This window comes from Dermacentor andersoni, chromosome 2, assembly GCF_023375885.2.
Source record: "Dermacentor andersoni chromosome 2, qqDerAnde1_hic_scaffold, whole genome shotgun sequence".
Classification (NCBI taxonomy): Eukaryota; Metazoa; Arthropoda; class Arachnida; order Ixodida; family Ixodidae; genus Dermacentor; species Dermacentor andersoni.
Genome location: NC_092815.1, coordinates 213632956 through 213660228, shown reverse-complemented (window position 1 = coordinate 213660228; position 27273 = coordinate 213632956). Strand labels below are relative to the sequence as shown.

General features: G+C 47.9%; 1 protein-coding gene across 1 annotated transcript in view; it reads left to right on the top strand.

Annotated features, from left to right (window-relative positions):
- The window catches only part of LOC126540154 (monocarboxylate transporter 12-like), a 117618-nt gene that overhangs the window by 68002 nt on the left and 22343 nt on the right, over nucleotides 1–27273 (top strand). Inside the window, exon 7 of the mRNA XM_050186941.3 lies at nucleotides 23812–24053. Coding sequence (XP_050042898.1) covers nucleotides 23812–24053 — 242 coding nt within the window. The remainder of the gene's footprint in view (nucleotides 1–23811; nucleotides 24054–27273) is intronic.

Sequence of the window (27273 nt, the reverse complement as noted above, 5' to 3'; positions counted from 1 at the left end):
AAATTGTACTTTCACTAATGATTAGGCTAAGATGCCTCGAGGCTTCCGACTTGGCTTGCGACCCTATTTCGTGCACTTACAAGGAGTGGACCAGGGAAGAGAAATTCGCTGCTCCTCGTAAGCATGCACGCTGGTCTATAGGAGTTCTCACAATACGTGGCCGGCCCATATCACTGTCATAACACAAGCCCATTTCTAGGCAGGTTATTCGTTTACGCGCGATAACAGTGCCTTAGCCAGCAGTTTCGTACGGGGGGGGGGGGGGGGGGGGGGGGGCTCACGTTGCACCTCGTCCTCCTCTTTATAGAATTTGTCGAGGAATCGAATACATGGTTCATAAGTGTATTGCCATTGTCAAAGACGCTGCACACTAATTCTTGAACACCACGCACTGTCAAGTGAAGTACGCATATTTTCAGAAATGTTTATACTCGTATGTCACAAAAGTATGGCCCGAGTTGACTGATATCAATTCTTCCACCTTTTTTTGTCTATTTAATAAGTACAGAAAATATGACACGAACTTTAGAACTGCATAATTTCGAAACCAGCAACGCATTGTATTCCGCTGATATGAAAAGTGTAAACGCCATGAAATCAACAAGTTGAGGACAAATGTTTTAATAAAACTTCGTCATTTAAGAACCTTGTGTATATTTTTGTGCATATGCAACGACCAGGTAAAATGGCAATGACGTTGAATTAGAAAAGGCAAGGCGCAGAAGACCAGGACTCAAGATGAAACACAAACGACAGGACCGGCGCCGCTCACAACTGTGAGCGGCGCTGTGAGCGGCGCCGGTCATGTCGTTTGTGTTTCATCTTGAGTCCTGGTCTTCTGCGCCTTGCCTTTTCTAATTCAAGCATGAACCAACTAGCCAATGATGAACCAATCAATGACGTTGTCCTTCGTTCCGATGTATTGCGCTGGATCAGCTGACAGTGGTTGCGTGTTGTGAGTAACTGCACCGGAATTATAGTCGCGACAGAGAGCACATATAGAGAGCAAAAGTTTGCAAAATATGAGTACATTAGCAATGCGAAGAAAGAATGAAATATACAAATATGAAAACACAGCTTGATAAAGGGCAAAAAAGTGTCAATGAAAACAAAGATCACTGAACGTATACACAAAACCTCGAAATAATCGTGTAAATATGGAATAAATCTACGTATCTAAGAAAAATTCAGCGCATAGAATACGTCAAACAAGGCAAGTAAACATGTTGCGCTATCACAGATTCACAGATTACAGAATCCTAAGGTCCGCCCCACAAAGGACCACAACGCTTCGTCTCATCGGGTGTCGCTGCGTGCTTTGTCAACTTGTCTGATAGTGTTGATTTGACTTGTGTCGTTGTGTCGTCCGATGTAGAACTTTAGAAAAGTCAATGCACCTTTGGCATCAAATGTTTATAACACCATTAAACCCACATTAGGCCCACAAGCCCTGGCTACGCCCCTGGTACAGAAGTGTAGTTAGGTCACTCCCTGCTTCTTATGCTGCAGTCAAGCTGCCGTCGCCGCAGCAACTTGCGCAGCAGTAATCTTTAGCGGGAAGCGTATGCCGTGAGCGCTACGTGCTTCGCATTGCATGTAGGCGTAGGAAGGCCTTATCATCAATTATGTGGTTCGAATGCTTGTTTCGGGCTCGTTATTTATTGAAACGTATATTGTTCTGTATGTTGTGTGCGCGATTCCAAGGAACGTAATTCCAAGGAAACTATGAATTAAAATCAAGGCTTGACGACTTGGAGGATCGATCACGGAGGGACAGCCTTTTGTTCTATGGGGTTGTTGATAAGGCTTCGGAAATATGGGCACAAATTGAAATCCTTGTGCGCGATCTTATTAAAAACCATCTAAAATTAGAAATAACTGATGAAGCGATTGCTAGGGCACATCGTCTTGGCTCTTTTGCGGTGGGCAAGACTCGCCCCGTTATTATCAAGTTTTTATCGTTCGAAACTAGAGAAAAGATCCTGTCACTGAAAGGCCTACTAAAGGCCACAAAGGTATCGCTGGGAGAAGATTTCTGCAGGGCCACACGCCAATCTCGAAAGAAACTCACTGAATTCGGAAAAGCCAGGGGACAATCATTTTTTTTTTTGCGGACAAATAAATTAGTCATGAACAAAAAAACCTATGTGTCTTCTTCTGTCACCGATGCTATCTGCGAACTTCATTCTTCCGATTTCACCACTGATATAAATAATGATGCCACAGGTCTTAACAATCCTTCCTCTCATTCTGGATAGCTATTTTCAAGTCGACCTTGTCAAAATAGCGTGTCTGTTCTTTTCATTAATGTGCGTAGCGCTTCCAACAAGCGAACAGCTTTATCTTCAAATATTGATTCTTGCTCCGCTGACGTCATTGTCCTTACTGAAACTTGGCTTTCCGCGAAAATAAAGAACACTGAAATATTCGACTGTGAAAGCGCTTATAACATCTACAGGTGCGACCGCGATATCCGTTCAGAAGGGGGCGTTTTGATTGCCATCAAAGATAACCTAAATTCATCTGTTATTGACATTACATCACCCCTAGAATTAGTCTGTGTGCGCGTGAGCATTTCAGACCGTCTCTTTATATTCTGTGCATGTTATAGGTCACCAAATTCGTCCACTACATTTTGTGCAGGTTTCCATGATGTCCTTAACAAATTTATTATTAGGTTTCCCAGCTCTCCGGTATTTACTTTGGGGGACATTAATTTTCCAGATATAATATGGGAGACTAACTGTGTTAATTTTAAGCGTACTTCAGCCGAGTCCATTGAATTCTTAAATTTGTGCTTTGACTTAACACAGCTGGTCCACAAACCAACCCGAGTCACTCCAACATCTTCTAACACACTTACTTAGTGCTGTCTGCTACCCCCGACCTAGTTTCCTCCGTAACTTATCTTCCTGGGATGAGTGATCATTCATTGCTGCAGTTTGATTATAAACACGCTTTTCTTATACAAAGAAGGTTAAAACAATTCGCGATTATTCCAAAGCTGATATTCCCGAAATTGCGCAAGAAATGGATCATTTTATGGATGCAAGGATGTCCGATTTCGATCAACGAACACTTGAAGAAAACTGGTGCCTTTATAAGTGCAAACTGTGATTAATAAATCAAAAATATGTTCCCCAACGAAAAGTACACTGTAATCCCCAGTCGCCTTCGTTTACGGCCGCCTTGCGCCGTCTTCGGAACAAGAAAAAACGGTTATTTTGTTCCGCAAAATAATCTAACCACTCGATTCGTTGGTCCAAATACCACCGCATCAACGATGAATATTGTAGCGCCATTTCCCAAACTACGCAAACCATTTTTAACATTACATTACCATCACCCTTACACGTCAACCCACGTAAATTCTATAATGTTGTTCGTGGTAATACACCAGCCACAATACGATTGTCCCAATCTAACACCCCTGTTCAAAGTGATCAGTGTTGCACAATTTTTAATAATATCTTTGCTTCCTTTTTTCATGACGCAGCACCAATGCTTTTGCCACCTTCAACGAAAGTTTATGATACCCCAATGGATTCAATTCATATAGACTGGGTGGGCATTAGAAAACTAATCAGTAATTTGAAAATATCTTCGTCTGAGGTCTTCAGATGAAATTAATTAAAAATACTCAAGTGTACCGAACTGTATTCATCAATTATTCTTTCTAGGATATTCCAACAATCATTACACTGCTCATCACTACCAAGCGACTGGAAGGTGAGGAAGGTGGTTCCTGTTCACAAATCAGGTAACACACATTGTCCGGAAAACTACCGTCCCATATCACTAACCAGCATTCCCTGTAAGATTCTGGAGCACATAATATATTCCCACATAGTTGATTTTCTTGAGACGAACTCTTTGTTTCGCAGGAGAAGGAAATCCTTCTCCTGCGAAACGCAACTAGCTTGCTTTACTAACGACCTCTTTTCTAACACCGACTTAGGATTTCACACCGATTGTATCTTCATCGATTTTGCTAAAGCCTTCGATACCGTATCCCATAACCTACTAATCCATAAACTTAGTCTTCTTAACATTGACCCGCTAGTACTGGACTGGATTAAAAACGATCTTACTAATAGAACACAATACGTAATCGCGAACAATTCGTCGTCTGCGCCCCTCGCGGTAACGTCAGGCAAAGGTCGGTTCTAGGTACTCTACTTTTTCTAATCTATATTAATGATCTTGCTTCCTGTGTGAAATTTTCAACTGTTAGGCTTGTTGCTGATGACTGCGTTATATATCATAATATTACTGACCTCAATGATTCTGGTAAACTTCAAGACGACATTAATAACGTTCTGTTATGGTGTAACAAATGGTATATGAAGCTTAAATTAAGCAAATGTAAGTGCATGCGCGTATCACAGCGTACCAATACTACTAATCTGCATACATATTTCCTCAATAGTAGCCCTCTCTCAGTTGTCTCTTCGCACAAATACATTGGACTAAATCATCACCAGCAACCTTTCCTGGCACATGCATGTCGACATTATATGTAGCAATGCCAATCGCATATTGGGCTATTTGAGCCGAAACTTCTCATCCGCACCATCGTCACTGAAACTAATTCGCTACAAAACATTAGTTCACTCCAAACTTGAATACGCATGCCCCATTTGGGACCCGGCTAACATTACACTTATAAACAGCATAGAAGCCATTCAAAATCGTGCAGCGCGTTTCATCTTATCAAACTTCTCCCGACATGCTAGCGTTACTTCAATGAAAACAACACTTAACTTGTAAGAACTTTCTTTCCATCGTAGATGCTTCCGCCTTTCGCTATTCCATAAGATCTACCACCACAACCCTTTGTTGACTGAACAGCTTATCACCCAACCGTCATACATATCAACTCACTCTGACCACAGTTTCAAAGTTGGTGTGCCGTCTTCACGTACTAAACTTTGTAGTAATACATTCATCCCTAGCACAAGCAAAGATTGGAACCACCTTCCCGCCACCGTTGCAGCCATCCTGGATACCGACACCTTCAAAACCAGCATTCATGAAACGCCACGTTGAATATGTCTTTGCATCTTGCACAATCTTTTTGTTATGTTCACCCACTCCTTGTTGTAATGCCTTCGGGCCTTGAAAATATCTTAAATAAATAAAAAAAAATATGGCTGTGGCTTAGCTAAGGTTAAGCCCAGGATGCGAAGCATACTAGCCTTTATTTTAGTTGTTGAACCACTGTTTAGCCTGGTGAACTGCTTTTGCTTGGCTATATTTGGTTCGGCTAGACGAAGAAACAACTCATGCGTTACTCTGCTTCGCATTCAAGAGTGGAACGCGACAGCGTTCCCGTCGACCCGCCAAGGGGTGTAAGACAATGGGCTACGGCGCAGCGACTACGCGCCCCGCATTGGACGCGGTGAGCGTCGAGCAACGCAGCGTTCGGCGCGGCAACGAAATATGCGCCTGAGCAAGCGACGCACGCCTGAGCCTTAGAAACAGCTCGTTTCTAAGGCAACACCGCGTTCACTAGAGGCGCTTTTGTACCGCTTTGAAGCATCGTACTCGTGGCTCAGTGGTAGCGTCTCCGTCTCACACTCCGGAGACCCTGGTTCGATTCCCACCCAGCCCACCTTGCAAGAGTTGAGCCAAAGCCACCTAGAAACAAGCGCAGCTGTTTATATAACGCCGCGACGCCGCGAGTTGGAGCCCCGTTTCTCCTCTGTCGTGACGTCACGGTGTCACGTGGTATGGCATGGGGTCAAAGGTCATTGAAGGCGACACCGCCGCGCCTGAGGAGCTGGGTTGAGCTCTAGTAATATGCTTCGCATAAAAATGTATGCACTGTTCACTTTGCCGAGTGCTCATGATGGCCTCCGCCCTACAGGGGGTATGAGCAATTGTATTTGGGGGTACCAACCATAGATGGTGATAGTTTTCTGTCGACGTAACGCCACGAACAGATCCCGGCATCCTAGCTATGGACAGCTTCGCTGTAATTGTCCGACGGCAGGATTTGAACGCACAGCTTCTGGTGCCGCAGCCCGATGTTGAAATCATTACGCCCCGTATGCATGCAAGGGAGGGCAAGGGAGCGCGTTCAGACGCTTGGCACGTTTCGATTTGGCCTCACCCAGGCACAATTCGAACGCAGGCGAGTGCTTACGCGGATAACGCAAGTAAACAGACAATAGCGTCTGCAACAACAGGGGCAAGTTGCTCGAGAGGGCGCGTTTACACTAAGGCGAGATTGTCGGCGGACAAATTATGCGAGAACAAAAGCACTACAGAAAAAAAAAAAAAAATTAGTTAACCAAGCACAAGGTAGCAAAATGAATTCGAATAAGCGTCGTAGTGTGCGTGGTGTTCTTTGAAGTTGATTTCTTAGAATGAGACGGTCTCGAGTTCTTCGGTACTGTAGAGGCTTCAAATCTAATGGTTAGAAAGAATGTTATGTAGTATATGACAATTCCCCTAAAGGCGAGATTCTGCCCTAACTTTTTCGTCTAATGAGTGCGCGAACTTATATGCATAGGTACACTCTTAAGAAGAAAGTTCATGCATATAGAATACTGAAACCCCGCAGGGGCGTCTGCGTCAGCAGGCGTTAAGTGTGTTGCGACACCACGTACCCGAGCACACGAGGCTTGGACCATCCCGCCTGTAGCCGTGCGCGGCTTAGCAGTCTCCGGGGAAAGGGGAATCCTGGGGGTTGAGCCGATGCCAGGGGTTCGGACCGTTAAGGCCCCCCGGCGGAGGAAGCACACTTCTTTGGCCTCCCCGCAGGGGCGTCTGCGTCAGCAGGCGTTTGGTGTGTTGCGACACCACGGACCCGAGCACACGAGGGTTGGACCCTCCCGCGTGTAGCCGTGCGCGGCTTAGCCGTGTCTGGGGAAAAGGGGATCCTGGGGGTTGAGCCGATGCTGGGTGTTTGGACCTTTAAGGCCCCCCGGCGGAGGCAACACACCTCTTCGGCCTCGGCTTCACATAGACGGCACCTCCAGACTGACCCACCTGGAGGACATCGGCAGTCGCCTTTTCCTGTCTCTCCCTCCTCGAATCTTCGTCTTTATCCCTCACTTTTTGACCTTTCCTGTCTCCTTCTCTCTTCTGTTTACTTCTTTTCTCCTGGCGGCAAGGGTTAACCCTGTGTGGCTATCCAACCTTGGGTACACCATATTCGGTTATAGTGACGGCGTACGACTGGCGTCGTGCAGACTTGCGTGCAAGCTCTGCCGCGTCCCCTCGTTGGGCTCCGTGGTGGGCGGTCGGCGCTGTTGCCGAATTTTTATATATTTCATGGAAACTTCTTTCCCCAAACTCCCTGATCGCCCTCACAAACGAGGGCGCACCGAAGATCTCTTTCAGTTTTTCGGACGACAAGTCCAGAACTTTCCTAAATACCATGTGATTCACTCAGAAAACCCAGACAAACTAGTGCGTAACATTTCACCGTTCCTTGTTTCGAAGACATTAACTCAAGTTTTTGGAACAGGATATAAGGCGTCGAGAATGACAAGTGGTGATCTTCTCTTAGAGCTCCACGATAAGAAGCAGTACGAGAAACTGCCCAAACTTGTCTCTTTTGGGGAGACCCAAATAACAGTAACTCCGCACCGTACCATGAACACCACCCGCGGCGTTGTCTCGGACGATGACATGCTAGAGCTCACTGAAGCTGAACTCTTGGAGGGCTTCAGTGAACAGAATGTCATAAATGTTAAGCGAATTAAGATCAGGCGAGACGGCAAAGAGATCAATACGAAACACCTGATACTCACTTTCGGTTCAAGTGTCCTCCCCGAGTCCATCGAGGCCGGTTATATCAAACTTCGTGTTAGGCCATACGTGCCCAATCCTCTGAGATGCTTTAAGTGCCAAAGGTTCGGCCACAGTTCACAGAACTGTCGAGGCCGGCTGACATGCGCCAAGTGTAGTGACACTGAACATTCCTCCGAAACATGTCAGAAGACTCCACATTGTGTCAACTGTGATGGCGAGCACGCCGCATACTCGCGCGCCTGCCCGTCCTGGAAAAGAGAAAAAGAGATTGTGACAATCAAAGTCAAAGAAAACATATCTTTCAAGGAGGCACGTAGGCGGGTGTCATACCTGTCTAAGAGCAGCTTTGCCGATGTGGCGCGTAAGGGGGCAGCGTCACAACGGCCTCCAGCGGCTGTCCGACCCACAGGCAGTGAGTCGGCAGTTACGCCATCTGCCCCCGCGGCGGTTGCAGCTAGCGCTGCTCCGTCAACCGAGGAGAAGGGACCATCCACACCGAAGGTGGGTGCAGCCGAGGCTGCCCCAACCTCCGAGGCCCCTTCCAGCGCTGGCGACGGCCAGCGCAGCCAAATCCCTCAGGGAGCCCCATCGACCTCCGGGCTGGTGGGCGCAGGGGTCTTGCCCTCCAAGGCGGGACTCCCTCTGAAAACCTCTCGCTCGCAAGAGCTCTTGTCCGGCGTCTCACACGAGGCAATGGACACTACACCTGTCCCCAAGGCGCACCAAGCGCCTAAGGAGCGTCGAGAATCGCTTGAACGCTTCAAAAAGAACAGAACGCCTATTACAGGGCCTCGAAAGGGCTCTGTAATCTAAGGCATCTTTCCGTTTCCGTACACACAGCACTAATTTACATTAAATATGGATACACAAATCATACAATGGAACGTCAGAGGTCTCCTTAGAAACCTTGATGATTTGCAAGAACTTATCCACAAACATAATCCAAAAGTGCTGTGTTTACAGGAAACACACTTAAAATCAAAATACACAAACTTTCTCCGACAATATGTTACTTTTCGGAAAGATCGCGATGATGCTGTCGCATCATCGGGCGGTGTCGCAATTATAATTCAAAAAAGCGTAGCGTGCCAACGTTTACAGCTACGAACGGCCCTTGAGGCAGTAGCGGTTCGAGCTGTTTTCCTTAATAAACTCGTCACCATTTGCTCACTTTACCTACCCCCACACTACAAATTAAACAAACATGAATTTCAGTCATTTATAGACGAATTGCCAGAACCTTATGTTGTTCTTGGCGATTTCAATGCGCACAGCTGCCTGTGGGGCGACTCTCGTACAGATGCGCGAGGTCGTCTTGTTGAACAGTTCCTTTTTTCTTCCGGAGCGTGCCTTCTCAATAAGAAAGAACCCACATATTACTCTCTTGCAAACCGATTCTTTTCGTCAATAGATCTTACTATAGTCTCCCCGTCTGTACTGCCTGAACTTGAATGGGAAGTTACCGACAACCCTTACGGTAGCGACCACTTCCCTATACTGCTAAGATCACATAAAGAAAACGAATATCCACCACACGCTCCTAGGTGGAAGATTGAGACAGCTGATTGGGAGAAATTTCGATCTCTAACTAGTATCCCATGGGCTGACCTGTCTTCGTTAGGAATTGACGCTGCAGTCGAGTTTTTTACAGCATTCATAATAGATGTCGCATTTAAATGCATACCAGAAGTAAAAGGCTTGGCCTGCAAACGGCGTGTCCCATGGTGGAACGACGATTGTAGGATCGCTCGTAAAAAACAGAACAGGGCGTGGGGGCTGCTACGCGCTTCTCCCACTGCAGAGAATCTAGTTAACTTTAAAAAAGTAAAATCCGAAGGTAGGCGAACCCGCCGACAGGCCAGACGAGAAAGTTGGCAGAAGTTTCTATCGAGTATTAACTCGTTCAGAGATGAGGCGAAAGCCTGGAACAGGGTCAATAGGATAAGAGGGCGACAAGCACATGCCCTCCCTTTGGTAAACACAGAAGGCGATACCCTACAAGACCAGGCGGACTCACTTGGGGAGCACTTTGAGAGTGTATCAAGCTCAAATCATTATTCGCAATCCTTTCTGAAATATAAACAAATAGAAGAAAGTAAGCCACTCATGAGAAAATGTCAACAGAATGAACCATACAACTGTCCTTTTAGCATTGCCGAGTTGAGAGCTGCCTTGAGTGCATGCAAGAGCTCTGCACCGGGATCTGACAGGATCATGTATGAAATGATCAAAAACTTACATAAAGACACCAAAGTTACACTAGTTACACTTTTCAACACCATTTGGGCTGCGGGATACCTCCCGACTGCATGGAAAGAAGCTATAGTGATCCCGGTTTTGAAACAAGGCAAAGATCCTTCCTCAGCTGCAAGTTACCGCCCGATAGCCCTGACAAGTTGCCTTTGTAAGGTATTTGAAAAAATGATCAATCGCCGTCTCGTGCATCTCCTAGAGTCCAGGAAAATGCTTGACCCATTTCAGTGTGGTTTTCGGGAAGGGCGATCTACAACCGATCATCTTGTGCGCATCGAAGCGAGCATTCGCGATGCATTCGTGCACAAGCAATCTTTCTTATCTGTATTTCTGGATATGGAAAAAGCGTATGACACAACCTGGCGGTACGGAATCCTGCGCGATCTTTCCGCGCTAGGTATCCGCGGCAATATGTTAAATATTATAGAGAGCTACCTAGAGAACCGTACATTTCGAGCGAAAATAGGTCCTGCACTGTCGCGTACATTCATACAGGAAACTGGGGTACCCCAGGGTGGCGTACTCAGCTGCACGCTCTTTGTCGTCAAAATGAACACGCTTCGTGCATCTTTACCACCAGCTATTTTCTACTCCGTCTACGTAGACGATATACAGATAGGATTCAAATCCTGCAATCTCACTGTCTGCGAGAGACAGGTACAGCATGGTTTGAACAAGGTGTCACAGTGGGCAGAGAAAAACGGATTTAAAATCAATCCTCAAAAGAGTTCTTGTGTGCTGTTCACAAGGAAGAGAGGCCTAGTTCCGGATCCTTGCTTACAAATGTGTGGACAACAGATACCAGTAAACAAAGAGCACAAGTTTCTAGGTGTCATACTTGACTACAAACTCACTTTCGTCCCCCACATTAAACATCTTAAAGAAAAGTGTCTAAAAACAATGAACATAATCAAACTTCTATCCCAGACTACGTGGGGTAGTGACAGAAAGTGCTTAATGAACCTCTATAAAAGCCTCATTCGATCACGACTAGACTATGGTGCCGTGATTTATCACTCTGCCGCCCCAAGTGCGCTAAAAATGCTAGACCCTATTCACCATCTAGGTATCCGCTTAGCCACGGGCGCTTTTAGGACAAGTCCCATTGAAAGTCTGTATGTAGAATCAAATGAGTGGTCACTCCATTTTCAAAGAACATACATCAGCCAAAGTTATTTCCTAAAAGTCCACTCTAACCCTCAACATCCATGTTTCAATACCGTTAACGATATGACATATGCTACACTCTTTCATAATCGTCCCTCAGTAAGACAGCCTTTCTCGCTACGTGTGAGGGAGCTTAGTGATCAAATGCATGTCCCACTCCTCGAGCTCTGCCTAATGCCTCCAGCCAAGCTGCTACCTCCTTGGGAGTGGCAGCTCGTACAATGCGATATATCTTTCATGCAAGTTACGAAACACGCTTCAGACATTGAAATCCAAATGCATTTCCGGGAACTCCAGCACAAACACTCCTGCACGGAGTTCTACACGGATGCATCAAAGTCACACGACAGGGTGTCCTACGCAGCCGTCGGGCCATACTTCTCGGAAACCGATGTACTACATGCGGAAACTAGTATCTTTACGGCTGAGGCCTACGCACTATTGTCGGCTGTGATGCATATCAGAAAAACAAAACTCCAGAAAGCAGTCATATATACGGATTCCCTTAGTGTTGTGAAGGCCTTGATGGCATTCTCTAACCACAAAAATCCGGTAATTAACGAACTCTATTCTGCTCTGTGTAAAGCCTATATAGGTAATCAGCATGTCATCATATGCTGGGTGCCAGGTCATAGGGGCATCGAAGGTAACGTTGTGGCGGACCAGATGGCCACGTCAGTTGCATCACACTCTGCTAATCACACCGCTGCAGTTCCTGTCACAGACCTGAAGCCCTTCTTACGGAGGAAACTACGGAACCAGTGGCAACGCCTATGGGACACGGAAACAAATAATAAGCTCCACGTGATAAAGCCACAGTTAGGATTCTGGCCTTCCGTAACAAAATCACGCCGGACAGATGTCCTATTCTGTCGTCTAAGAATAGGACACACATTTGGCACACATAACTTTTTACTCACTGGAAACGAGCCTCCAACCTGTGGTAGATGCGGGGAGAGGCTGACCGTCCTCCACGTTCTTCTGGAGTGTCGGAAAGCCGAATATGAAAGAAAGAAACATTTTCCCATAGCATACCGCCAGCAGATCCCCCTTCATCCAGTAATGTTACTCGGCCCAGAACCGCTATTTGACACCGTCGCAGTTCTAAGTTATCTGAAAGATGTTGTGTTTCATGTTTTTAGCCCCACATGTTCGTAGCGTCTCCTCTCTTCAGAGGATGGCGCTATGATAATTACTTTGAATAGCACATGCCTCTAGGCCCTTGTGGTTCAAGGGCTCTGGCGAGGCAGCAGTGCTCCAAGTAATTTTACCATCTTATATGTTTTATAATTTGCATCATCCTTCTACGATGGATTTTAATGTTCATAGTACTCGTCATTAATCATCGCCATAATTTTATAGCACGTAGATTTTACGCACTTTACAGCGACTATTTTTAGGCCACTTTACAGCCAAGTCACATCTTCCATAGTACATCAACATTAACACTTGTCATGGCGCTCTTTGGCCAAACCTGGCCCTTGCGCCACTAAACACAACACATCATCATCATCATCATCATTCTTTGGCCTGTGCTTCATTTAGACGGCGCCCCCGGACTAACCCACACGGGGGAAATCGATAGTTGCCTTTTCCTGTCTCTCTCTCCCTGCAACCTTCGTCTTTCCCTTACTTTCTACCTGTCCTGTCTTCTTCTGGCTTCCCTTTACTTCCAATTTTTCCAGGCAGCAAGGGTTAACCTTGTGTGAATAGCCAAACTAGGTTATTTCATATTTGGTTATAGTGGTAATGTACAGCTGGCGTTTGCAGGCCGTGTTTCACAGGTCCTGCAGCGTCCCCTTGTAGGACTCCACGGTGGGTGGCTGGCGTTACTGCCGAAATATCACATATCTCTATGGGTAGCTCCTGCCCCCCACTCCCTGATCGCCCCCAGAAAAGAGGGCGCACCGATGAAGTATTCCAATTTTTTGGTCGGCAAAAAGAATCTTTTCCTCGCTTCCACGTGATCGTTCCGAAACACCAGCTAAACCAGTGCGAACAATCTCACCATTCCTTGTATCGAAGTCTCTTACCGAAGTTTTTGGACCCGGTTATAAGGCGTCGAGGATGGCTAGCGGTCACCTCCTCGAGCTCCGCGATTAGAAGCAATTTGAGAAACTGCCTAAACTAGAATCCTTTGGGGAGATCCAAGTAGTAGTAACCCCGCACGGCACGATGAATGCCACCCGCGGCGTTTTCTCGGACGATGATTTGCTGGAGCTCACTGAGGCTGAACTCTTGGAGGGCTTCAGTGAACAGAATGTTATGAATGTCAAAAGAATTAAGATGAGGCGAGATGGTAAAGAAATTGCGACCAAACACCTAATACTCACCTTCAATTCAAGTGTCCTGCCCGAGTCAATCGAGGCCGGGTACATCAAGCTCCGTGTTAGGCCGTATGTGCCAAATCCCCTCAGATGTTTCAAATGCCAACATTTTGGCCACAGCTCGTAGAGCTGCCGAGGCCGCCAAACATGTGCGAAATGCAGTGCCCATGAACACGTCTGAAGCTTGCGAGAACTATTTGCATTGTGTAAACTGTCACGGAGAGCACGCCGCGTACTCGCGGTCGTGCCCGTCTTGGAAAAAAGAAAAACAAATTGTCACGATCAAAGTGAAAGAAAATGTATCGTTCAAGGAGGCACGTAGGCGGGTGTCATACCTGCTTAAGAGCAGCTTTGCCGAAGCGGTAAGGGGGCAGCGCCACAACGGTCTCCGGCGGCTGTCCGACCCACACCCAGTGAGGCAGCAGTGACGCCATCTCCCCCCCCCCCCCCCGCGGCGGCTGCAGCTAGCGCTGCTACGCCAATCCAGCAGACGGGGCCATCTACCTCCGGGCAGGTGGCCTCAAAGGCCTCGTCCAACGTGCCGAGGCCTTCACGCCAACCAAAGCGCTCGGAAGAGCGCGTGTCCAGCGCCTCGCAAGAGGCGATGGACACAACGACGACCCAGACGGCACTACCAGCGCCTAAGGAGCGGCGCGCATCGTTCGACCGCTCCAAAAAAGACAAAATTCCCGTCACGGGGCCTCGAAAGGGCCCGTGAGCTAATCCTTATCTCTTAAACACACAGCACCCAACACATTTGTCATAATGGAAACACAAATACTACAGTGGAATGTACGAGGACTTTTACGTAACAAAGACGACATTAAAGAACTGTTACACAAACATAATCCAAGGTTGCTGTGTGTTGAAGAGACACATCTGAAACCTACAAACACTGATTTCCTTCGTAATTACTCTATCTTTCGGAATGACCGCGACGAGGCTACCGCCTCTGGCGGTGTAGCAATAGTACCCCTCAAATCTCTCGTTGCCGACCCGTCGCCCTTAACACGCCCCTTGAGGCAGTGTCAGTTAGGGCCATTCTTTTTCATAAATTAGTAACTGTGTGTTCCATTTATATACCGCCAAACCAGCGTCTCGAAAAATCACACTTTTATAACCTCATTGATCATCTTCCTGAGCCTTACATACTCGTGGGAGATTTTAACGCTCATGACCCGATGTGGCGCGAGAGGTCGACTCATTGAAAATTTCCTTGTAAAATCCAGTGCTTGCCTCTTTAATAAGAAGGAACCGACCTACTATAATTCACAGCATAATTCATACTCGTCAATAGACCTGTCTATCGGTTCCGGTTCTATCTTCCCTGATTTAGAGTCGTCTGTAATTAAAAATCCATTTGAAAGTGATTACTTCGCATTAACTCTAAACCTAGTTACGCAACATGACTGCCCTCCGCCTGTTCCTCATTGGTAACGAGCCGAAACCAATTGGGAGTGCTTTAAAGAATCCACCTACATATTGCCCGGTTTTATAAGTGATTTTAGCATAGATCATGCCGTATCATATTTCACCGCTCTTATCATTGATGCAGTAGAAAAAGCCATCCCTCAAACAAGCGGCACTTCATTGAAAATACGGGTCCCCTGGTGGAATGACGATTGTAGAGAGGCACGAAGGAGGCAAAATAAAGCTTGGGGCAAACTACGTAAATGCCCTACGGCCGAAAATTTAGTAGAATTTAAACAGGTTAAATCTCAGGGAAGAAGAACGCGACGACAGGCAAAGAGGGCAAGCTGGAAGGTGTTCCTTTCAGCTATAAATTCATATACTCAAGAGGCTAAAGCGTGGGACGGGCTTGGAAGGCTAAAGGGACAAGAACTTCATCCGATCCCCTAGTAAACGATGAAGGCAATAGCTTAGAAGATCAAGCTGACGCACTCGGGGAACATTTTGAGCGGATTTCCAGCGCAAATCATTATTCCAAGGCATTCCTAAAGCACAAACAGATAGCAGAACGCGAGGCCATCAACCGCAAATGCAGACAGAACGAACTATATAACCTGCCTTTTAACATTGCCAAGTTGACAGCTGCTTTGTCTGCATGTCAGAGCTCTGCACCTGGACCTGACAGGATCATGTACGACATGCTTAAACATCTCCACAACGATACTCAAATAACGCAACTCGCACTTTTCAATGCTATATGGGCTGCCGGGTACCTCCCATCTAAATGGAAAGAAGCTATTGTGATCCCTGTTTTGAAGCACGGTAAATATACATCACTGCTGACCAGCTACCGTCCTATAGCGCTTACGAGCTGCCTTTGTAAGCTTTTTGAAAAAATGATCAATCGCCGACTCGTACATTTCCTAGAGTCCAGCAAAATGCTTGACCCACTTCAGTGTGGCTTCAGGGAAGGGCGATCTACAGCCGACCATCTCGTGCGCATCGAATCACATTCGCGTTGCTTTCGTACATAAATTATTCTTCCTATCCCTATTTCTTGACATGGAAAAGGTGTACGATGCAAATTGGCGGTACAGAATATTGCGCGAGCTGTCGGCGCTGGGCATCCACGGCAATATGTTAAACATTATCGAAACCTACCTACAAAACCGTACATTTCGGGTTAAAATAGGTAATGCACTGTCGCGTACATTCACAGAGGAAACTGGTGTACCCCAGGGAGGCGTATTCAGCTGCACTCTCTTTATCGGTAAGATGAACACATTTCGTGCTTCACTGCCACCAGCCATTTCTTTATTTCATCTACGTAGATGATATACAAATAGGCTCCAAATCCTGCAACCCCACAGTGTCCGAAAGGCAGGTACAGCAGGGCCTAAACAAGGTGTCCAAGTGGGCAGACCAAAATGGGTTTAAAATCAACCCCCACAAACGTTCTTGTGTTCTATTCACAAGAAAGAGAGGCCTGGTCCCAGATCCTTGTGTTGAACTGGGAGGACAACAAATTCGTGTTAACAAAGAGCACAAATTTCTAGGTGTCATCCTTGACTCCAGGCTAACATTCATTTCACACATAAAATGTCTTAAAGCAAAATGTCTAAAAACAATGAACTTACTTAAAATACTATCCCACACAACATGGGGTAGCGACAGGAAGTGTTTACTGAATCTTTACAGGAGCCTAGTTCGATCACGACTGGACTATGGTGCAGTGGTTTATCACTCTGCCGCCCCGAATGCGCTAAAGATGTTAGACCCCGTCCCCCATCTTGGTATCCGCCTGGCCACTGGCGCATTTAGAACAAGTCCAGTCTAAAGTCTACACGTAGAGTCAGATGGGTGGTCACTCCATTTTCAAAGAACATACATCAGCTTTACCTATTTTCTGAAAGTGAGCTCTAATAGGGAACATCCGTGTTTCACAACCGTTAACGACTTGACGTGTGAAACACTTTTTCGTAATAGAGCCTCTATGAGATTGCCTTTCTCACTGAGTGTAAGAGAACTTAGCAAAGAAATGGATGTCCCATTACTCGAACATCGCCTAATGGCTCCAGCTAATCTATTACCGCCCTGGAAGTGGCAGGTGATGGACTATGACATATCTTTTCTAGAGGTCACAAAGCACGCTTCTGACCTCGAAATCGCTATGCACTTTCGTGAACTTCAATCGAAGTACTCCTGCAGCGAATTTTACACAGACGCGTCAAAAGCACATGTGGGAGTATCTTACGCAGCTCTTGGTCCCTCTTTTTCTGAATCTGACGTGTTAAACCCACTGACAAGTATCTTCACTGCAGAAGCCTATGCAGCATTGTCTGCAGTAAAGCATATAAAGAAACTAAAACTTGATAGAGCAGTCATATTCACAGACTCGTTAAGTCTTGTAAAAGCACTCATTTCTCTACAAAAGTACACAAACCATGTCTCGAATGAAGTTTACTCACTCTTATGCAACATCTATTTATCTCATAGACATGTAGTAATATGCTGGGTTCTTGGCCATAGAAGAATCGAGGGTAGTGTGCTTGCCGACGAGATCGCGAAATCAATGGCATCGCGGGTATTCGTTCTTCTGCTGTCCCTCCCACAGACATGAAGCCTTTCCAAAGAAGCAAACTGCGAAGCCACTGGCAACGATTGTGGGACACTGAAACGAATAATAAGCTCCACTTAATTAAGCCGAAGTTAGGTTTCTGGCACCCAACTACGTAAACACGAAGAACACATGTCCTATTCACTAGGCTAAGAATAGGACACACTGTAGAGCCGTGGTAAACGAGACGGACACACGTCTTTTCGGTAACAAGGTCTAGTTTATTCTGTCTAAAGAGAGAATTGAGCGGGCGCGCGCAGCGCGCCGGAAGTGGCGAGGGCTTTAGAGAGAGAGAGGAGAAAAGAAGGAAATGGAGCATAGAGAAGTGCGGTGCGCGGACCTACTGCGAAAGGAAAGCAGTAAACAAAGTAATAAGAAAAGGGAGCTCGCGCACGACCTTCGGCACAGTGAGTCGGATCATGTGTCCGTGTGCCTGGTGTCCAACACTCGCGAAGGTCCGCTTACGGGAGGCCCGCGGGACGCCCCGCGGAGTTGTTTATGGCTGCGGGGGTGGTGCGCAGCTCCATCGCCGCGCCGCTAGATTGCTCCCCCCTTAGAGAGGAAGCGGAAGCGACGAACGATGCTCACAATGCACAAGTGGCAGCCCAGTGCACGCGACGAAGAGGTGACGAACCGCGCACTTGCAAGGCGGAGTCCGCATGTCCCGGGAAGGCGAGATAATTAAGCGCGGGTGCCTCGCTGAATGCTGGCTTGAGTCGCTCAAGCGCGATCGTATCCCGTTTCCCATTTACGTCGACGATGAAGTTAGAAAGAAAACGTTCTAAAACGGGGAATGGCCCGAGGTAGTGGGGCTGAAGCGAGCCCCGCACGGGGCCGTAACGCACAAAAACATGTGTGGCTGTCTGCAAGTCTGAAGTGATGTACACTGCACGGGGTTTGTTAAAACGTGTAGGCTGCGGACGGAGGTTTCGGAACACATCGCGAAGCTGGTCGACGTACTCGCTGGCTGTTACAGAGGAGGTGAGGGTCTTTTCTTCGAAGAAGTCGGCTGGCAGGCGAAGCGAGGTGCCGTAAACAAGCTCCGCAGTAGCGCAGGAGAGGTCCTCTTTGAAGGCAGATCGAATTCCGAGAAGCGTGAGCGGAAGTCTGTCAACCCACTTGTTTGGGCAGCCGTGCGCTGTGAGTGCTGCCTTGAGATGGCGATGAAATCTCTCGACGAGGCCATTTGTTTGAGGGTGGTAGGAGGCAGTTCGCAAGCGTGCTGTTCCGAGAAGTTGAAGCAGCTCCGTGAAAAGGGACGACTCGAATTGCCGGCCTCGATCAGTGACAACTTTCGTTGGACAGCCAAATCGGGATACCCAAATGGACACGAAAGCTGCGGCGACAGTAGCTGCAGACATGTCGGGGATAGGTGTCGCTTCGGGCCAGCGGGTAAAGCGGTCGACACATGTCAGAAGATAGCGATAGCCTTGGCATGGAGGTAGCGGGCCGACAATGTCGACGTGCACAACGGAGAAACGTTCGTCGGGTTGTAAGAAAGGCTTTGTAGGGGGGACAGGGTACCGCTGAACTTTCGCGCGCTGACAAGGTGCGCACGAGCGGACCCAGTCCCTGATATTTGCGTTCATGCCCGGCCAGACGAAGCGTGATGAGACAAGCTTTTGAGATGCGCGAATGCCTGGGTGTGCAAGAGTGTGATATGAGTCAAATATTTGCTTGCGGAAAGAGTTGGTTAGGTAAGGCCGAGGTGTGCCCGTGGAGGTGTCGCAAACAATTGGCACATCTTCAAAGGTAACTGATTCAAGCTGAAGAGATGTTGACGCGTCACGTAGGTGACGGAGCTCAGAATCACTAGCTTGTTCTGTAGCCAATTTTTGGAGGTTGAAAGGAAATGATGTTGAGATAGAGCTCTTGGAGCGACTGCGTGTGATAGCATCCACGCGACTTAGAGCGTCAGCTGGTGAGTTGTCAACGCCGCTGACGTGGCGTATGTCAGTTGAAAACTCTGAGATGAAGGCGAGCTGGCGCACCTCACGTGGAGTGTATAATGATTCAGAGCGGCCGATTGAGTAGGTGAGAGGCTTGTGGTCAGTGAAGATTGTGAACGAGCGGCCTTCAAGTAGGTGCCGGAAATGTTTCACGGCGAGAAATATGGCGAGCAACTCACGGCCGAAAACACTGTAATGTGTTTGTGCGGGGGTCATGCGTTTTGAGAAAAAGGCAAGGGGCTGCCACCCACCGTTTACTTTTTGTTGCAGTACCGCTCCGACCGCAGAGCTGGAGGCATCCGTCATGAGCGACAACGGATAGCTGGGGTTGGGATGAGCTAGCAGTGTGGCATCGGACAAAGCGTGCTTGATAGAATTGAAAGCTTCATCTGTGGTGCTGTCCCAGGGCAGTGCAGTTGACGATTGTTTGCCGCAGAGCAAGCGCTCGAGGGGTTCCAGCAGCATAGCACAGTTTCTAATGAATCGGCGGTAAAAGTTTACCAGGCCTAGAAACTGGCGCAGCTTAGTGATTGAAGCAGGCTTGGGGAACTCCTTCATGGCTTGCACTTTCTGAGGAAGAGGGCGGATGCCGTTGTTATCCAAGCGATGGCCGAGAAAATCAAGTGATGGTACTCCGATCTCGCTCTTGGCAGTGTTGACGACGATACCATTTGCTGATAGGCGCTCAAAAAGCTGATGGAGATGTTGGAGGTGCTCTTCGTGGGATGAGCTTGCCACAAGCAAGTCGTCAACGTAGGCGAAAACTAACGGCAGACCACGTGTGACTGTGTCGATGAACCGCTGTGACGTCTGTGCAGCATTTCGGAGACCGAATGGCATTCTCAAAAATTCAAAGAGGCCAAATGGAGTGGTAATTGCTGTTTTTGGAATGTCTTCTTGTGCGACAGGAATTTGGTGAAAGGCTCGCACCAGGTCAATTTTTGAAGATACTGTAGTGCCATCCAGTGCCGACGTGAAATCTTGGATGTTAGGCAGTGGGTACCGGTCCGGAATGGTTTTTGCATTCAGGGATCGGTAGTCCCCACATGGCCTCCAGTCACCTGATTTCTTGGGGACCAGATAGAGCGGAGACGCCCAGCTGCTGGACGATGGTCGTATAATTCCAAGTTCCAACATGTGTTCGAACTCTGCTCGGGCAATTTTGAGTTTGTCTGGGGCGAGCCGTCGTGGGCGAGCAAATACAGGTGGACCAGTTGTTAGGATGTGATGACGTACATCATGTTGTACGGGCTTTGTCCAGTCGGGTGGTCGCGTCAGGTTGGGGAACTTTTGAAGGAGGCAAGCAAAAGGATCACCAGCAATTGTTGTGGTTGGGGCGACTATAGGCGAGTCACAGGAAACGACGCCATGAACATCGAGCAACGTAGCAGTGTCCAGCAGGCGTTGGCGTTTCACATCGACCAGCAGTCCATGGTGGTCCAGGAAATCAGCGCCAATAAGAGCACGGCGAACGTCAGCGACGAGGAAAACCCAACGGAACACGCGGCGCAGGCCAAGGTTCAGGGTGAGGGACCGCGACTTGTAAACAGGTATTCGGCTACCGTTGACAGCTTGAAGATAGGAGGTCGGCGGTGTAGTTCGGTCGGAACGTTGCGCGGGAATAATGCTGACCTCCGCCCCGGTGTCCACCAGGTATGGCTGACCTGTGGTTCTGTCCATGACATGAAATAGACGACTTTTGCTTTGGCCCTGACCGGCTTTCGCCATTTAAGGTCGGCCGGCTGGTTTCCCTGCCATGCACAAGGACGGAGGCGGTGGCGCGCCTCCTGGCCGAAGCGGCGGTGATAAAAGCGTACCCGTGGTGGCGTTTGAGACCGGGAGCGTTCTTCTCTTGGACGCCGTGATCTACTCGAGCTGCAATACCTTCCGTGACGGGGTGAAGTGCGATGACGCTCCGCAGCACAAACTAATTGTTCAAGGCGATTGCAGAGCACGTCGATGGGAGAAGCGGCGGAGGATGATGTTTGAGGCACTGAACTCGCAGTGGTGCTTGATGGTCTTACGTTGCACACCGCTGGCGTCACCACCTACATGACTTTGTCCGCCAGGCTGGCCAGGCTGTTGAGGTCCATTACCGTGGCTGTAGCGAGTATCATCTGAACGTTTACTGGAAGGCGCTGCATGAACAATTCCCGAAGGAGGCGGTCGTCGTTTACTGTTGTGTTGCCGCTCATGAGCTGCCGCATACGGCGAAGGAGCTGGCTTGGCCGACGGTCTCCCAAGTCCTCTGCGGAGAGCAACTGCTGCATGCGGGCTCGCTGCGATGTTGTTGTGCGCTCGAGAAGTGCAGCCTTAAGATCGCTGTATGGAGTGGCGGAAGCCGGTCCAGAAAGCAGGTCGGCAACTTCTTCTGCAGCAGTAGGTGCCGAAACAACTAGGTGGTACTTGCGTTGTTCCGTGCGAACGCCAGAGAGAATAAATTGCGATTCCGCTTGAAGAAACCAAACTGCAGGGTTGCGGTCCCAGTATGGTGGGAGTCGGATGGAAACCGCAGAGACGTCTTGTTGCTCGGTCGTGCCCGTAAGTTCAGTGTCTGGTTGCATCTCGTTGCTGTGCATGGCTCCACAATAACTTCGGCAGTGCCGCGAAGAAAACTACGGGTCACCACTTTGTAGAGCCGTGGTAAACGAGACGGACACACGTCTTTTCGGTAACAAGGTCTAGTTTATTCTGTCTAAAGAGAGAATTGAGCGGGCGCGCGCAGCGCGCCGTTAGTGGCGAGGGCTTTAGAGAGAGAGAGGAGAAAAGAAGGAAGTGGAGCATAGAGAAGTGCGGTGCGCGGACCTACTGCGAAAGGAAAGCAGTAAACAAAGTAATAAGAAAAGGTCGCTCGCGCACGACGTTCGGCACAGTGAGTCGGATCATGTGTCCGTGTGCCTGGTGTCCAACACTCGCGAAGGTCCGCTTAAGGGAGGCCCGCGGGACGCCCCGCGGAGTTGTGTATGGCTGCGGGGGTGGTGCGCAGCTCCATCGCCGCGCCGCTACAACACATTTGGCACTCATAACTTTCTCTTGACCGATAACGAGCCTCCAACCTGTGGTAGATGTGGGGACCGGCTGACCGTCCTTCACATATTCCTGGAGTGCCGGGAAGCCGAAAGAGACAGGAGGGAACATTTTCCTTTTGCATACCGCCATTGCGTCCCTCTGCACCCGCATATGTTTCTTGGTGAAGAACCGCATTTTAAGACCAAAGCAGTCCTCGCTTTCTTCAAAGAAGTTGTGCTAAATGTTACAAGCCCATTCGTTTCGTAGCGCGTCCTCTTTCCAGAGGATGCCGCAATGCTAGTTTTCTTATATAGCACATGCCTCTGGGCCCTTGGGTTTCAAGGGCCCCGGTGAGGCAGTAGTGCTCTAGACAATTTTATATCTCTAGACAATAACATATTTTATATCTTGTATCGTTCTTCTCAATGCATTTCAATGTTCATAGTAGACGTCAATAGTCATTCGCATAATTTTATTACACGTAGATTTCATGCAATTTACGTGAACCCATTTAGGCCCCTTTACAGCCACGTCACATTAACTTCACAGAACCCATCAGTCCACTTCGAACTCATTAACACTAGCATGGCGCTCTTTGGTCATACCTGGCCCTTGCGCCACTAAACATCAAACATTCATTCATTCATTCATTCAGAATACTGAAATAATTGAGCGCTTCATGTTATACTGGTGCGGGATATACGGAACAGCATTGAATCACTAAAATTCTGTCTCTATTGGGGACGTATTTACGAGGCCCTCCGCACATATGTAGTCAATCCCTGGGTGCAAGGAGATGAAAAGGTTCGCTCTAATAAATACGTTATGCGCGTGAATGCGTGCGTTTGTTGCAGTGAGGATATTAGGTGCCGGTTATTGTTTCTCTGCGTAAATCAGTAAGGACCGGAGCCAGCAGCCTGTGCATATGCAGGTATTGTGCGGATGGGGCTGTGTTAATGGAAGCGCTGTCCTGTCTGTGAACCATTCTGGAAGACAGCAGCAGCATCGAAGGTCGGTAATCTGCGGTCGCGTAGATCGCGTGGGTCACATGTTAGAGGATTTCATGTCTTACGGACTAGGCGAGAAAACAACTAATCCCTATGCTGCAAAACGCGCTGCAGAAGATGATCGGTTTTACATAGCTTTTAGTTGATGGCTTCACAAAACCTTCTATTGAAAGGATATAAAGATGTCCGTTTCATCTGCGCAATTCTATGTTACTTCTTTCGTTTCATTTTTTTCTTTGTAATAGCACTTGCTGATTTCGCAAGCTTAACTCAAATTCGAACATTGCCTAAAACAATGAAATTCGCAGGAGGGACATCATGGCCGTGGGATTCTTGCTGGCATCATTCTCCCTGCTGGCGCTCATCCACGGGGACTCCCTTGTCCTGCTGGGGGCAGCCAGTGTGTTGTTTGGTCTTACTGGCGGCTGCATCATGATCCTTTTCTCCGTTCTCATGGTCGAGTATTTCGGCCTGAAGAAGCTCCCCATGGCCATCGGTATACACTGTCTGGTCAACGGTCTGTCCGCACTTCCAAGGCCACTCCTAATAGGCAAGGATTATTTCATTACGCTGTGAACGCATATAACGGTGCGTCCACAAAGCGTCATCTTTAGAAACCGCCATCTGCGTTTAGTTTTGTGTATTCAATCTTGGCACCCGAAATTTTCAGCGCTGTAGAACATTGAATCGTAGTGCCACTGAAGTAAGCCTGTGCTATGGGAGCCCTACAGCATCCCTGCTGCAATTTGATGACGAGGATTCTGCAAAAGCGCTCTTGCGCGCCAGACAAAATCTTCATTTCCTCTGCAGTGGCAGCATTTAAATATTTAATACAAACTGGGTAAAAGAACACATATCAAGAAAGGTGACGATTTCTTTCCAGCTGATTGTGCCGAAGAATGTTCTAATATGATTGCCGTGTTATTTCCTTATCCTAATCACGGCTGTTCTAAGTGCAAAACAGCTTTTGCATGCACAGTGAAACATCATTGTACTAAAACATATTATTACAAACTAATATAACGAAGTAATCGTAATTTCTGTTGACTTTCTCGTAGAAACCCGTGCGTTTAAGATGTGCTTATGTCAAATCAAAATTGCCTTTAAATGTATATTGCCGCGAGAACTTGACCACACTCAAGTACCGTGCGCATCGCCCATCGTACTGCACACTGTGCGCGCCGTACCATGGTGTAGTTCAGTGAAAACAGGCAGCGATTATCGTGGCACGAGAAGCCGGTTGGACCCGGCTCGCATGCGCACTAGGGAACACGCAAGGATAAAGTATAAGACAGTTCAAGGCTAATTGGGAACTCTACTGACGGGCGTTTTCAAGACAGTAATAACTTTGAATGGTGGGCACAGATTCGCCCTTACTAAATATCCTTGTTTTACTAACCTGTGTTCCTCAACACCACTACAATATACAAAGAACATTAAGTGTTATTGACAAGGCACTGATAATTTCGCAGTGGTTAACAGGAGATCCGGCTGCGAGAAACGGTGGTAGCAACTTATGTAACAGCGAGAAATATGAGGAAGGGCGACGATAGAGATCGAGTGAAAGGAGCGCTGACTTCGAACTGTTTATTCTACTGTCAATGCTATGCATATTTATACATATGACGCACCAGCAGGAGAGGAAAAGAAAGGGGAGAGTGCAAAAGAACACCAACGAGCGTGAGTTGCACAAGGCGATCTCACCCAGCTCCTAATCATTGTAAGACCGCCTCGTTAATCTCTCTGACGCACTGATGCTCGTGTCTAGAAACGATAAGCTTTTTTCCAACTCAGGCACGCATGGCTTGCTATGATGCGTAGCTTTATCATATTTACAGCAGTATAAGCTAAGCTAGCCCTGATCACCGTCATTTATATTGTTGTTGTGTAATTATATATATATATATATATATATATATATATATATATATATATATATATATATATATATATATATATGTATATATATATAATTCAATGAGAAGTTCTGTAGGTCCGGTGCGTAGGCAGTTTTAGAAACGAAGGTGCACACTTACGAAAATTCCATCTTTAATATTTTTAACGTTTCGGCCGTGGCACCGCCTTCGTCAGAATGTACTGACGAAGGCCGCGCGACGGCCGAACCGTTAAAAACATTAAAGATGCAATTTTCGTAAGTGCGCGCCTTCGTTTCTAAAACTAACTATATATATATATATATATATATATATATATATATATATAAAATAATACATCATTTATTCCAACAGTAATGTAACGACAGAACGGTGGTGCTGTCTTACATTACGTATACTTGAGTTCATCTAAAAAAGGATTCCTTATGCTGCACATGGCAGGAAGTAACGTTTTTACATATTGACACGTGTACTTGTTTGTCTTTATCGGGCGACACGTTTCACCGCCTAACAAATGTTATCGCACAGCGCAGGACGCGCGTGCATGTATCCGAAGTTTCTGGAATGTGATCGACGCTTCCATTCGCTGTCTGTGACCGAACCTTGTGTAATCTGATCTCATGTGTGCTCGACGCGAATAATGTAGAACTTTGTGGAAGGCAAGCGGGTCCCAGTGATTACTCTGGAACATTCGACGACTGATGTATAAAAGCTGACGCGCTTCACCCGTTGATCAGATTTTCGACGATCGCCGACTCTGTTCGCTGTTTTCGCTTAGCATTGAGTGTAGTCTGTTTTTTCTGGGCACAGGTTCACCCTATACTTTCGCCATTCGGTTTTGTTGCTGTGTCCTCAACCGTTACTAACGCGTGACATCTGCTGGAGGTGCTTCTGCATTCATGTACCGAACGTCCCCGCAAAGCCGCGATCCAAGCCCGAAGCCCGAGGACAAAACCAACATTGCCCAAGACCAGCATGCTAGCCGCAGACTACAAGGACTGCCCCCAGAGCACGGACTTCTACCTGAGACGACAAAGAAGATCGGGACCAAGACAACCCCAATGGCTGCCCCAGCATCCCCCGTTATCCTGCAACAACCTCGGGACCCACCGGCCTTCCATAGAGCAGCTACTCAAGACCCGGAATCCTGGCTGGAGACCTACGAACAAATTGCGACTTTCAACAACTGGGACTCCGACGACAAGCTGCGGCATGTATACTTCGCCTTAGAAGACGCCGCCAGAACGTGGTTTGAGAACCGGGAGTCGACCATGACAGCATGGTACCTGTTCCGTAGCGGCTTCCTGCGCACCTTTACGAGCGTCGTGCGCAAGGAGAGGGCCGAAGGTATGCTGGACGCCTGAGTGCAGCTACCTAACTAGAACGTTGCCATATTTACGGAAGAAACGAGCCGTCTATTCCGCCACGCCGACCCGGATATGCCCGAGGAGAAGAAAGTCCGCCTACTGATGCGTGGTGTGAAGGAAGAACTTTTTGGCTCAATGATACGAAGCCCACTGAAGACCGTAGAAGAGTTCCTTCGCGAGGCCACCAGCATTGAGAAGACACTCGAAGTGCTGAACCGGCAGTTCAACCGCCGTACGAACTCTACCACCTACGCAGGAATTCAATCGCTGGCCGCGGACGATCTGCGCAAGGTCCTGCCTTCGTCGCAGCCTCAAGTGGCCTCTATCACCAACATCGTGAAGGAAGAGGTGCAGCGATCGCTGGAATTTCCTGAGGTGCAACCACAGTTACCGCAGCCCCAGCCAGAAGCGATGACATACGCCGCCGTCGCATGCCGTCAAGGTCCCCCGCCGCGTTCGCGCCAGGGCCCTGCAACGCCACAATTCAGCCGTCCGCCGCCGCCGCCAC